Source organism: Castanea sativa, chromosome 8, assembly GCF_040712315.1.
Source record: "Castanea sativa cultivar Marrone di Chiusa Pesio chromosome 8, ASM4071231v1".
NCBI lineage: Eukaryota > Viridiplantae > Streptophyta > Magnoliopsida > Fagales > Fagaceae > Castanea > Castanea sativa.
The window spans coordinates 49,387,713-49,400,452 of NC_134020.1; the positions used below are offsets into that span (position 1 = coordinate 49,387,713).

A 12,740-nucleotide genomic window follows, 5' to 3' on the forward strand; every position below is an offset into this window, starting at 1 on the left:
ACCCCACCCCCACCAATATCATGATATCCATACTACTATATCAATAGCAAGTACACATTATTTATTCATCAAGGTTATCTATTTCAAAAGGAAGTTGGACCATTATTATTATTATTATTATTATTATTATTATTATTTTCTTGTTGTTCGGGTCATCATCGTAAGATGGAACAGAATTTTCTTTGGTCCATGTTGGCGTAGTTTGTAAACATAAAATACTAGATCATCCCATTGGACGACAGAGAATTGTGGAAGCCTTACTGGTTGGTGAGCTCTAATTACAAGTTATTAATATTATTCTTTAGGGTCAGTGAAAGTGAAGTTAAGGCTCTTTTACTCTACCCATAGATATGAGTGAATAATAAATAAATAAAATTATTCATGCTTCAATCCACAATGGGACCCTCACCAACTGCAACCCCATCTCTCTCTCTCTCATATGCAAGGAAAAGCCCAAGGTATTTTTGTCAAGAAGCTGCAGGAATCCAACAATGATTATCTGTAATAACATATGAAAGAAATATAGGCTTAACTTGATGCTTTCACATGGCCTTCATCAGAGATACCTTAATAATTAAAGAAAAGCTTTTCAGGCTTTTCCCCTACGTGTTGAAATGTTTTTTCAACACTAGAGACATAGATTCTTTCTTCAGCATTGTGCCACTTGTGAGATTTCAACAACTACCACACTGTCACTCTCTTGCTCTTCCCACCTGTTTCTTCACTTGTTATGCTTATTATGTTGTATTCCAGTTTCTTTGAAATGGGCATTTGCTCATTCAAAGGTTTTGACTGTATGAGATATAAGTTGGTTGGGGCTCTCTTGTAGCCATATTTGACCTTGTCATGGTCCAGGAGGGCTTGATTAGAGATCAACATTTTGGCTATGGAGGAGCTTTGAATTGCTAAGCCTTCATCCAGATTCCTGGTACTCTTTCTCTAGCTTCATTCACCAATTCTACTCAACAATCTTACAGTCACAATTTCTTGTATATTATTACTGTTTCTTAGTTTCCACACCAATTATACTACGATGAGTCTTTTCACATGGTTTAGTTTAGATTGTTTTGTTCTCAATATTATGTTCTTTTCTGTCTCAATTGGTTGCTGATTCTCAGTTTTGTTGACACAGCATAATCCAGTGGCACTAGCTTTTAAGCCTTCTACACTCAACTGTAACAGATTGATCATTTTGGAAAAAACTTACAATTTAAGATTATAAGCTTCCTAAGCAACGCACCAACCCACCATGTCCTCCCCTAGGAAAAAAAAAAAGTACAATATAAGACTAAAAACTCCCCTAATTGTTTCTTCATGACACTCAAAAGAAAAAAAAAATGGTAGATAAGGAGGAGGATTTAAACTTTGGATGTCTCTGTTGGAAATATTAGGAAGTGTCAATTTAACTATTCATCTTTAATAAAACTTTTTGCTCAAGTTCAAGTTCCACCAATTAATTCTTGGGCTTTTCTTGTTTCTTGTTTCCATCTCCCGATACACATATCTAATACAATTGATGTTGTGTTATTACGCTCTCTTCGTTTGACTTTACAACACAATCTTTATAAATATTTCACGTAAAGATGAAATCTATTTGACTAACATTTGACCTATATTTAAAGATTAGCTAGTGCAAATCCTTCTTGATTAAGATGATCGTCAATTTCAAATAATGAGCAATTCTTCTATACATACTAATGAATTATACAAAGCCAATGAGCACTAGCTCAATTGGCAGGCCCTCCACTCATAATAATGGAATGGAAGGTAAGGTTATGGGTTCAAGAATCACAATGTACGTGTATAACTTATCAATAATAATAACAATAAAACTAATGACACACACACACACACACACACACACATATATATATATATATATATAATTTTTAATTTTTAAAAAACCCCTACATAATGGTGCGAGATGTACTCCATGCACTAATACATGAGAAGTGGGGCATGTGTTACAAGTTAATTGATGGTAGAGCTTTCACATCACTTTAAAGTTTTTGAAAGAGTTATTTAGAAGAGAACCACTTTGCATTACTAAGTTAAGTGTCTAAAGGCCCCAAGAGGGGTGGCCCAGTTGGTGTGGGATCCCGCGTGCAAGCATGAGGTCCCTCGTTCAAGTCGTGGCGGGTACCATGTGGGGGGTGGGTTCTTAGCTTGCATTGCGCCCATCCACTGGCTCTCTTAGGGTGTTAGGGTGAGGTCTGTGGCACTCCGGTCACAGTAGCTATGGCTCAATCCAACATTCTCTAGCGGAGGGGTGCCCTTACTAGGTCACGCCCTAGGGGGTAAGTCACATATGGCCGCCCCCGCCCCCCCTTCTCGGTTCATCAAAAAAAAAAAAGTTAAGTGTCTAAAGCTACCTTGGGAGTCGAGTACTCCTTTTGAGGTGAGTTTGGGGCTTACACTTAGAATACCTTCATCTAATCTTCTCCTTCTCCTTAGCATTTTCCATCACAAATAAAGATAATTCTCTTTCCCCATTTCACTATTAGTTTAAGTTACATATTCAACTGTTAATCTATATCCAATTACTCCAAAATTCTGCCTGTTTACATATTTTACAGTATCATAAATTAATTTATTTGATTTATGCAATGTGCACTTACATTATGGACAACAGGACAGAAGAGAAATGAGAAAACTAACTTTCTATTATATATTACAGCCTAAGAAGACGGATTATGGAGTCAAAAAAATCTGTTCGGAACCTTTCTGATACAATTCATTCCCTACTAGGACTAAAGGCACGTTTTACTTCCACCTGGGTCAAGTCAGTTTGTGACATAGTAAGAAACCTACCACCTGAAGGACCATCCATTGAGTTGAAATCTGCAAACTTAAAGACAAGTGATTCGTCTGGAAACAAAGATTTGGACAGTGCAATTTCAAAGATTAATGGTAAATCCTTTCTTTACATGTACACTCAGATGTATCCCTATGTGCAACAGGGCACGCCTGCAGATGCATGTAAAAATTTCACCTTCTCTCAAATTACACTTCATACTAATATGCCTATAATTTTTCTTCTCTCATTAACAGATGAACTTGCTGCCTTAACGTCTGACATAAATCAATTGAATATCCAGAGAAAGCAAGTCCTCAACGAGTTTCTAGACTTGAAAGGTTAGTCGTCTTCAACTAAAACTTTAGACTATTTTCTAGACTGAAGGTATGTAAATGTTTTTGTACTTCAAAATGGTCGAGGAAGGGATTGGCGGATTGCAATCTTACAAATCATAAACTCCAAGGGCCATCTCAGAGAAGAAGTGTCCAAGGACCAAAGTAGAGTTTAGTATTATCAATTCAATGAATACTAGGTTGCACTCAACCTGAAAAATCTTTGTAGCTTCTTTGCGGGAGACATCAATATATAGCAGTAATTTACTCACCAAATTTTCCACTGCAGGGAACATTCGTGTATTTTGCCGTATAAGACCCATATCAGAGGGGGAGAATTTTGGCCATTTTGGGCCTGTTGTAGCTTTGGATTCAAGTAATGTTCTTCTAAGGCTTACAGATAATAAGAGTAAAAGTTACAGTTTTGACAAGGTTTTCCATCCAGGTTCATCACAAGGTGCGCGAAGAATATCAATTTTTTTTTTTGTCATTTCATTTCTTAGCATGGTACAAAATAAACAATAATTTTTTTTGATATGCACAAATATACAATCAATATCTTATGTGCAAATAGCAGATACAATATATTCATTTGTTTTGAGACCAAAAATTGGATTGACAATTTTCAGATGAAGTCTTTTCTGAAGTTGAACCAGTCATTAAATCGGCACTGGATGGCTACAATGCATGCATTTTTGCATATGGGCAGACAGGCACAGGAAAGACTTTCACAATGGTAAGGAACATATTATGCCATGGGCTTATTTACACATTCTCAGGAGTCATTACAAGTTAACTCATAACCTAACCAAGCAAGCATGCCACAGTTCAGGCTTAAATGGCACCAAAATACTGCAGACTTGGTGCCCTCAAACTTTGTGGCATGCACTGATCTGGCTTATATATATATATATATATATATATATATATATATATATATATATATATATATATATAACTCAAATAAATTATCACTTTTATGGCATATAAAGACAAAAGCTTTGGTGTTTCTATCATAACACATGAGCCACCTTACCAATGAGTTAGCATTACACACTCTGCAGCTTAAAATCAATCAAGGGTATCTCTGAATTCACTTACTCTGACAATACCTGTTGCTGGTAAAAAATCACAGGAAGGCAGTCCAGATTCTCCAGGGATGGTGCCCCGTTCTATTGAAGCACTCTTTAAGCAAGTGGAGGATAGCAACCATGCATTTCTTTTCACATTCAGTATGCTTGAGATTTACATGGGAAATATCAAAGACTTGCTTGTCCCTCAGCCACGAAAGGCAATGGATCCTATGCCACCATGGTGAGATGCCATTATATAATGCTGGACTACAGTCTAGAACTCTATATGGCCTAGCTACAGGCAGTCATTCCTCATGAAATTCATTTAAATGCTCACTTTAATATGTTTTAGCTAGTATATAAATGCAATTTAAGATAGAGAAGCTTGGAGCATATTATTTTCTCATATTTAACTAATATGCAGCCACTTCTATAAATCTGAGCAAGATAATTTGGTATAAGTTTTTTGTTAAATTGCCTAGCTACAATCACCATACATGACACCCAAAAATAGGAAAACTAAAAATATAAGGAAAACTTCATAGGGGTAATATTTTTCCCAAGATCAAATTTGATGAGTAATTTCACCACTATGCACCAGCTTGAGTGGGTAGTTCTTCTCTCTTACCTTCATTCTATTATTAAGGTATTAAGATGGATTGGCCACTAACATAGTTGATTCAATTTCATCAATTTGACTTCATTTTTATATTCTATATTGAGGTTAGAAATTGGGATTCTCTCAATCACATTATATACTAAACCTAGTGTGTTAAAAGTCTATAACCTTGCCAGTCATGTATGTGTAATGCCTAAATTCTAGACTACAATTCTTTTACACCTTTAAAAGTAAAGACCGGTTCTGATTGACAAGGTTTGCTTTGTGTCTAAAGAGAATGAGTATAGAGGCTTACATTTCAGATGTAATTAGATGCAATAATTGTTTACATTTAGGATTGTGGTTTATCTTTCAGATACTTTCCATCTACAGCTCCTTGACCATTGGCTCTATATATGCACTAAATGTAATGGATGTAAACTGTTCTCAACTAAGCACACTTCACAAAGTCATCTTATTATTTGCTTGCTGCATACACAATACTGTTTTTTATGGGCCACCACTTGTCTTCAATTAACAAAAAGATCAAAGGTAACATTGACCAACTTTAAGTTTCCATTTTTAATTGGAAAACAAAATCTCATTTTCCATAATCACTAGAAGAGACAACAGGCACATATTTTCAGTAAATAAAGAACTATGGCTCTCAAAGACTTGTGCAAAATGGGCCTCTCATTGTTGCTTTTGAATTCAATGAGAAGTTACTCAAAAATAATACTCCTAGGTCTTTTAGGTTCTACTTGTTAGGTGTGTTAAGACAGTGCTTACTGGCATAATTTCATATATTCTACACAGTCTATCAATCCAAACAGATCCCAAGGGAGGAATTGAAATAGACAAGCTTGTGGCCATCCAAGTGAGTGACTTCAAACAAGCATTGAGGCTGTATAGACTAGGATGTCAGTCCAGATCAACTGCTTCAACAAATTCTAACATGAATTCCAGCAGATCACACAGGTAAGCCTTTCCTCAATAAAATCATAAAGAATTGTCTTCAACATTTTGATTAAATAAGGGCCGAAAATAGAACCAATTGCAGCAAAAGCTGGGAGCAAATCTTGAAACCCATGAATCTGCTTTGAGTTTAAGTAGTAATTTAAGTAACTGATTAGTGAACAATAATAATGTACTATTCTGAGTTTTCCTTTCTGTTACTGCTTTAATAGCTTGATTCGCATATCAATCACATGTTTTGATGCTCCTGAGAGGCGAAGGGAAACAAATAAAGTTTGGTTTGTTGACCTTGGCGGAAGTGAGCGTGTACTAAAGACGAAGGCATGGGGGAGAAGACTTGAAGAAGGAAAAGCTATTAACTTATCACTTTCTGCTCTTGGAGATGTCATCAATGCCCTTCAAAGGAAAAGGTTTCACATACCTTATAGGTAACAGCGACACTCACACTTCACTGTAACTAGAGCCGTATTATTCTTAAGGGTAACCGAGAAACAAGATTTTTGTAGATCATTGGATAACCATCAAATTTAACTCAATTAATGTAGGATTTTAGACAAATCATGACAGAGGATTTTTTTTTATAAAAAAATCCCACTTGTTTTACATTGACACATGCTTGGTCAATACAATTAATTGACTAATACAGTAGAGTTTATAAATATATATATATATATATATATATATATAAAATATTCATCAGCTATGATTTGTAACAGTCAACAAGGGTCAATTACATTTAGTGGGGCTTCTCCTGCATTATGGACCAAACCCTAAATGATGACTTTTTTTTATTTGTGACAGGAATAGCAAGCTGACACAAGTTCTCAAAGATTCACTTGGTAATTATTTTCCACACAGAACTTAGTACAACGTGTCATATGTGTAGCAGGTATCTAGTCATTAGATCATATCATATACCTGGTATGAGATGGGTGTTGGTCAATTCTTACCATTCATGGAGCAAACTTAACATGTATCTCTTCTTTCATAGTCATATATATCTATGGGAATAATTCCATGTAAATGTCTGCTAGGGAGGTAAGGCATGAATATTTTACAGGAATGTTCCACTCTTGTAAGTGCTTCTGGCATGTACATGTATTGTTCTTCTTCACCAGCCAAATCTAAGTATCTTGCCTTGATTCAACAACTTAACCTCAGGAAAGGATTCAAAAACACTTATGCTCGTCCATGTTAGTCCCAAAGAAGAAGATCTGTGTGAGACAATATGTTCTTTAAATTTTGCAACAAGGGCAAGAAGCATTCATCTGGGGAGTGAAGGTTCAACTGTAAGTAAATCTAACATTGTGTTTCATATATTGCCATTAGTAACACTTATTGCCTTGGTATTGAAGTTGGCAAAATACAGATTAAATTGTTACAGGAGAACCTAAATTAAATTATATGCACCCAGGCAAAAGTCAATGTATTTGATCCTTTAACATAATGATTATACAGTGATGAGTTTGTGTTATATGCATGGATTAACTTATCAAAAAAAGAAGTTATATGCATGAATTAACATGTTAGAGCCTCTATGATGGAATAAGATACTTGATAGGTGTGGATAAAATTTATCAAATCTAGAGCAACCAACGTTATCAATTAAACATGTAACAAGGAAAATAAAAATAGACAGCATACAATATTCAAATCTGTCTTCAATGAGAGTGTCAAAGGACAAAGAAAAAAGGTATAAAAACTGGTCAACATAATTGTCTAGGCAAATTACAGCATAGAAAAATATACAATATATTGGATGTATCCTGTTAACATACTAATAGATAGTTAAGTATGCATAAACAATTTGGTGCATCAAAGTACATCCAATTCGGTATCGAATTATCACAGATCAATACCAAAATTCTTAACAATAGACATTTCCAATAATTAACAAGTTGGGTGAATTACCTGGTTTGCTGGCTTGCCATTTCCAAGCTTCATCTCAATTCCCAACTGATGCATAATGCTGCTTTGTCTTATTCTGCATTTTGATCTTTTGCAATTTGAAATGGCCACTGAGGTGAAGTTTCTGAAATCAGGAAGAGAGGCGGCAAAAGGAAGTTGCAACGACAAATCTTCATCAAAAAATAAAAATGATTGAAGATGAGCGTCGAGATATTAAGAGAAACATTGAGAAGTTAAATGAGAAATTAGAGACACTAACAAGGCCAGAACCAACTTTCCGTCAACAATCAGATGCTCCTGATTTATCTATTGGATTGGCCCAACCTAATCTGGAAGTTTTAAGCAACATGACTAGAGATGTCCCCAAAGGTCCCAAGTCACAGTTACCAAGATTTATGAGGCCAACTATTTGCAGCAAAATAAAATGTGGGACAGAACACCCAATTTCAGAAGAGAAACCTGCATTCCGTGCAAGAAGGAGAAGGCCGTTGTCTCATCGTGCTGAGTCTGTGACTTTCCCTGTAAAGGGTAATTCAGAATACAGCTCAGACTGCAGTATATCAAGAAGCTGTGTGTTGGCTTTGAACATGAAAAGTAGTGTAGATATTGAAACGGAATACAGCCAAGAAACATATGAATGTGATATTAAAGAGGTTGTATTCCCGGAACAGGAAACATCACCAAGGAATCCCATTAATCAAAGTGCCCACCTCAGTCACAGTGAGGGATATGGAAATATATTGAAAAATAAAAATAGCTCCACAAAATATCTAAAGGTTGACAATTGGCTTCAGTCACATAAGAATGAAACTTCTAGCAGTAGTTATTCTCATTGGAGCAAACGGGTTCTAGCAATTCCTACCCCAAAGAAAAACAATAGGCCTACTGAGCAGAAGAAAGAAGAGAAGGTAAGAGATGAGAAAGTGCATAATAGCAGCTTTGAAAAAAGAGAGATCTTTTACCATGAAAAGCTGGAGAAACAAGCTGATGTTGAGGGATTTAGAGGATCTTTACTGGAAGAGGGGATTGATAAACCTCAAACACTCATGGAGGACAGTCTCAGTAAAGAGTTAAGGTCTGGTTCCAGTTCACTATTGCACACAATTGGTGGTGACTTAATGATACAAACACAAGATTTGGTACATGGCCCATCAATAGAGGACAATTCCTCTATTGAGCATGGCAGTTCTTCTCCACCCAATATCTGTAGCTATAGTATCAATTTGGATCAGGATGACATTGGTGTCAATTTAAGGCCTCTGATTCAGAAAGTAACAGGTGAAACAAGATGCCCAGACAATTTCTTGCCAAACAGCTTCAGTTGCTCCCACCTGTTGCCATCTGATTTAGATTACAGTATTGTTGACCCAAAAGAAGATTCTGACATCTCATTCTCCTCATTTGAACTAGAACCACACTGTAAACAAATGACTACTGAAATAGGTGATGAAGATAATGAAAAAGAAGACGTGGACACCTCATCTCAAAGCTTGATGAAAGGGAAAAGCCCTGTTCTACAAAAATTGAGATCACAAAGAGCTCTATTTAGGGTCCATCCAAATCCAAAGAAACCAAACATCTCATTTGTTAAATCACAAGAATATGCACAGACCACAGGTAAAAGATATAAAATCTTAATTAAAATGTGGCTCTTATTTGCCGATCCAATTCATTGTTTTATCAAGAAACACACACTACACACTTGCTTTTGAACAAAATACAAAATCCCAGCAAACAACTAACATCTTGTGGTTCTTTCACATATTAAAAATTTTACATGTTTTCTTTTTCTATTGTGCTCAGGAATATGTCACCTCCTTAAACAGAAAATTCAGATTATATATGCCAGTGCACTTTTAGGATTGGGATTTCAGAAGTTGGGATTTGAAGAAGACTTCTTCTATGGTTTAACGCTTTGAAGTGAGTAGTGACTCCAATGGCAATTTAAATGCTTTTGAAGCAACCCCAGTGGTGAGAGGAAGTAGTTAAATGGTAATTATTTTCTGATTTGATCTTGGTGGTGGTCATGGTGAAACCCTTAATGGACCAGTGACATGATCCTTCTATTGTGTATACTAAGCATCATTCATGCACATGCGCATAAGTATGCAGTGTATCAAGATTTCCGTGTGTATCATATCTAAATTTTTCTTTAGCTCTGTGTCAAGCTCTTTAGCTGAATCTCTCCAACTGAGAAACAAGAGAATGCCAAATTTTTGAATGTGCCTCAGAAAAAGTTGCGTTGACCATATAAATGTGTATCTAGGGAATTATTTTTCTTGTACATCTATTTGTGTGCACAGCTAATTTACCATTTGAAAATAGTGCCTTCTTTTATATAGAATACTTAGGTTATTAGCCGACCAATTATGTTATATTACACGGTTGATTTGATACAATGGTTTTTTTTTTTTTTGAATGTTTGGATAAGTCTGCAAACAAAATCATTTTGACAAGACCATACATTATTTACAAAATCCCACAGAAAGCATTAAATCTTATTGAAAGAGATCTCAAAGAGGCATCAACCTTTTAGTTCATACAATATCTTCTTGAAAAAAAAGAAAAAAGAAAAGAAAAGAAAGAAAGACAGATATACAAATAAAGCAAGCCATCCCCTGACCGAAAGCTCTGTAAAATTTACGATGACCAGAGCTATCCAAGACTACCTCACCCCACAAGTTTGCCTAACCAAGGCTGAGGTATGCTAGCAATGCAAGTAAAACTACTTCCCTTTTTACCAAGGAATTTATTCAAAATTAGCATCCAAATCAATTCACCCAACAATTTTAAAATCAGTGACCAATAAATTAAATAAATGGACTCCCGTTACACCACTTGTCTCTCCAAATATTAACAACGTTAATATTATGAATGGAACACACGAGTTCTTTTGATTGGCTCTGGTTGGGAGCAGGAATGGGAAGGGAATCAAACAAGTTTTTGTAAAGCTAAGCTATTCAGCTTCTCAAAAGACATAAATTTTGGCATAAAGATACCTACTTTGGTTATGAGATGGCTGGCAAAAAACATGCTGATGCAGCAAAGCTCCCCTCACGACCAAGATGCCACGTAAGTTTGGTTAAGTTTGGTAGGATGTCTGATAACATGAAATTGGCTCCTGATTGTATAAACAGCCCAGAAAACATTGATGTTGCTTTATTGATCTTGTCTATAAACATATTAAGTTCAGATCTTCTCAAAGTCGGTTGAAATTGGTTTGGTTTTCAATTCATGAAGCAGTTGTGGCACATCAGGTGGTTATGACTTACGACACATTATATTCCCAGTCGTACTCAACTCAACAGCCAGTTTAAAACCATTCCTTGTAAATAGTACCTAATCCTGATCATTCATCAAATTCAAGTAGCCCACCACCACCCTTTTGCACATGCCCAACCATCTTCAAATGTCCATTTATGTTAACCAGAATTTCACATATCCCATTGAACTGTGGATGCGACTTCTCTCCAGCAATGAATTCATGAACTCTGTTACTCACTTCAATGAAACTCCCGCCTGGCATCTTCTTTACTCCAGTGTCTCTCATCACCTTCCTCACCATCCCAGAGTCATTCCACCTACCTAGAGTAGCATATATATTAGATAAAAGTGCGTAGTTTCCACTGTTATGAGGCTCCAACTGTAGTAGATGCAACAATGCGTGCTCTCCTAACTCAGCATCACAGTGAACATTGGAGGCAGCAAGAAGAGACCCCCATATAGCTGCATTTGGTTCAAATGGCATCCGCTTAACTAGTTCTAGGGCCTCTTGGAGATAGCCAGATCGACCAAGTAAATCGACCATGCAGCCATAGTGTTCAATTCTTGGTTCAATCCCATACTTTGATTCCATGTTATTGAAATACCAGCGCCCCATTTCAACCAATCCAACATGGGTACAAGCAGAAAGGATGGCGATGAAAGTGACTTCATTTGGCTTAACTTTAGCCCTCTCCATGCGAAAAAACATATCAAGAGCTTCTCTTCCGAGCCCATGTAAAGCCAGTCCAGCAATAATCGTCGTCCAAGTTATGATACTTTTATGCTTCATAGTTTCAAAGACTTGTAGAGCTTTGGTTATGTTGCCTGACTTTGCATACATGTCAATGAGTGCATTTCTGAGAGGAATAATATTCTTGTTTAACCCGAGTTTTTCAACGTAGTTATGAATCCACTCCCCTAGCTCAAGAGCACCCAAATCAGCACAAGCAGAGAGTACAGCCAACATTGCAATTTCATCAGGCTCCACATTCTCATCAATTTGCATTCTGCGGAACACATTTATGGCATCATCCGGACGATTATTCTGAGCATACCCTGCAATGAGTGCAGTCCAAGAAATCACATTCCTCTGAGGCATTTTCTCAAACAAGTCCCGCGCATTCTCTAGATCACCGACCTTAACATAACCAGCAACCATCGCATTCCACATGACCACTACATCTCCTCTAATAAAGCTCACCCCATCATCAAACAACTTACGAGCATCACAAACACATCCCCCACAAGATGAATACATCTGAATCAATGCCGTAACCACGTTAACTTCCGAGGCCAACCCAGTACCTATAGCTTGAGAGTGAATAACTCTCCCACATTGAAGCTCGGATAATCGAACAACGGCTTTGAGTACAAAAGGGAAAGAGTAAGTGTCGGGCCGCAACCCAGACAGTTGGATTCTGTTATATACAATGATGGCTTGTTTGGCAAAGAGAGGAGACCGAGATCGAGAGAGAGCCTTGATGGCGGTGTTATAGAGATAAAGTGTGTCATTATCATCTGATGTTAACTGAGGTTGTTTGGTTTTGTGGGTGAAGAGTGAATAAGCGTATTCGTGAAAGCCTAAAGAGGATGTAGTGTCAATGAATCGGCTGAGGAGGAGGTTGTGTTGGTCGAGACCTCTCACTACTATATAGGCATGAGTTTGGTATATGTGGTTTATGTTGGAGCATCGTTTTAGCAAACAAACCAGCTCGTTTGGAGGCCATCTTCTCATGGGAGATGGGAGTTTCTCTTGTTCTTTCTTTGGTAGGTGAAATTTGTGTTAAGAAAAA

General features: G+C 36.7%; 2 protein-coding genes across 4 annotated transcripts; one reads left to right on the forward strand and one right to left on the reverse strand.

Annotated features, from left to right (window-relative positions):
* The first annotated feature begins 560 nt into the window (after positions 1-560).
* Positions 561-9,967, forward strand: LOC142608428 (kinesin-like protein KIN-14T). Its single transcript, XM_075780205.1, has 12 exons — positions 561-928; positions 2,678-2,910; positions 3,052-3,135; positions 3,419-3,586; positions 3,759-3,865; positions 4,265-4,443; positions 5,617-5,778; positions 5,988-6,203; positions 6,577-6,614; positions 6,937-7,064; positions 7,818-9,300; positions 9,487-9,967. The coding sequence occupies exons 2-12, from the start codon at positions 2,694-2,696 to the stop codon at positions 9,600-9,602; spliced, it is 2,898 nt and encodes a 965-aa protein (XP_075636320.1). The 5' UTR covers positions 561-928; positions 2,678-2,693; the 3' UTR covers positions 9,603-9,967.
* Positions 6,617-12,703, reverse strand: LOC142608429 (pentatricopeptide repeat-containing protein At5g56310). Of its 3 annotated transcripts, XM_075780207.1 has the most exons (4): positions 10,687-12,703; positions 8,143-8,202; positions 7,687-7,853; positions 6,617-7,043 (listed from the first exon to the last, which is right to left on the reverse strand). In XM_075780207.1, exon 1 carries the CDS (start codon positions 12,680-12,682, stop codon positions 11,033-11,035), a length of 1,650 nt encoding a protein of 549 aa, XP_075636322.1. In that variant the 5' UTR covers positions 12,683-12,703; the 3' UTR covers positions 6,617-7,043; positions 7,687-7,853; positions 8,143-8,202; positions 10,687-11,032. The 3 variants fall into 3 exon arrangements, with proteins under 3 accessions (XP_075636322.1, XP_075636323.1, XP_075636321.1); XM_075780208.1 differs by lacking the exon at positions 8,143-8,202; XM_075780206.1 differs by lacking the exons at positions 6,617-7,043; positions 7,687-7,853; positions 8,143-8,202 and adding an exon at positions 9,076-9,197.
* Positions 12,704-12,740: the final 37 nt, after the last annotated feature.

Bases quoted from the DNA above. Each gene is read 5' to 3' on its own strand.
- LOC142608428 (XM_075780205.1), top strand. From the start codon at position 2,694: ATGGAGTCAAAAAAATCTGTTCGGAACCTTTCTGATACAATTCATTCC. The intron at 4,444-5,616 runs GTGAGATGCCAT...TATTCTACACAG, and splicing joins ATGGATCCTATGCCACCATG to TCTATCAATCCAAACAGATC. The intron at 6,615-6,936 runs GTAATTATTTTC...ACTTAACCTCAG, and splicing joins AGTTCTCAAAGATTCACTTG to GAAAGGATTCAAAAACACTT.
- LOC142608429 (XM_075780208.1), bottom strand. From the start codon at position 12,682: ATGAGAAGATGGCCTCCAAACGAGCTGGTTTGTTTGCTAAAACGATGC.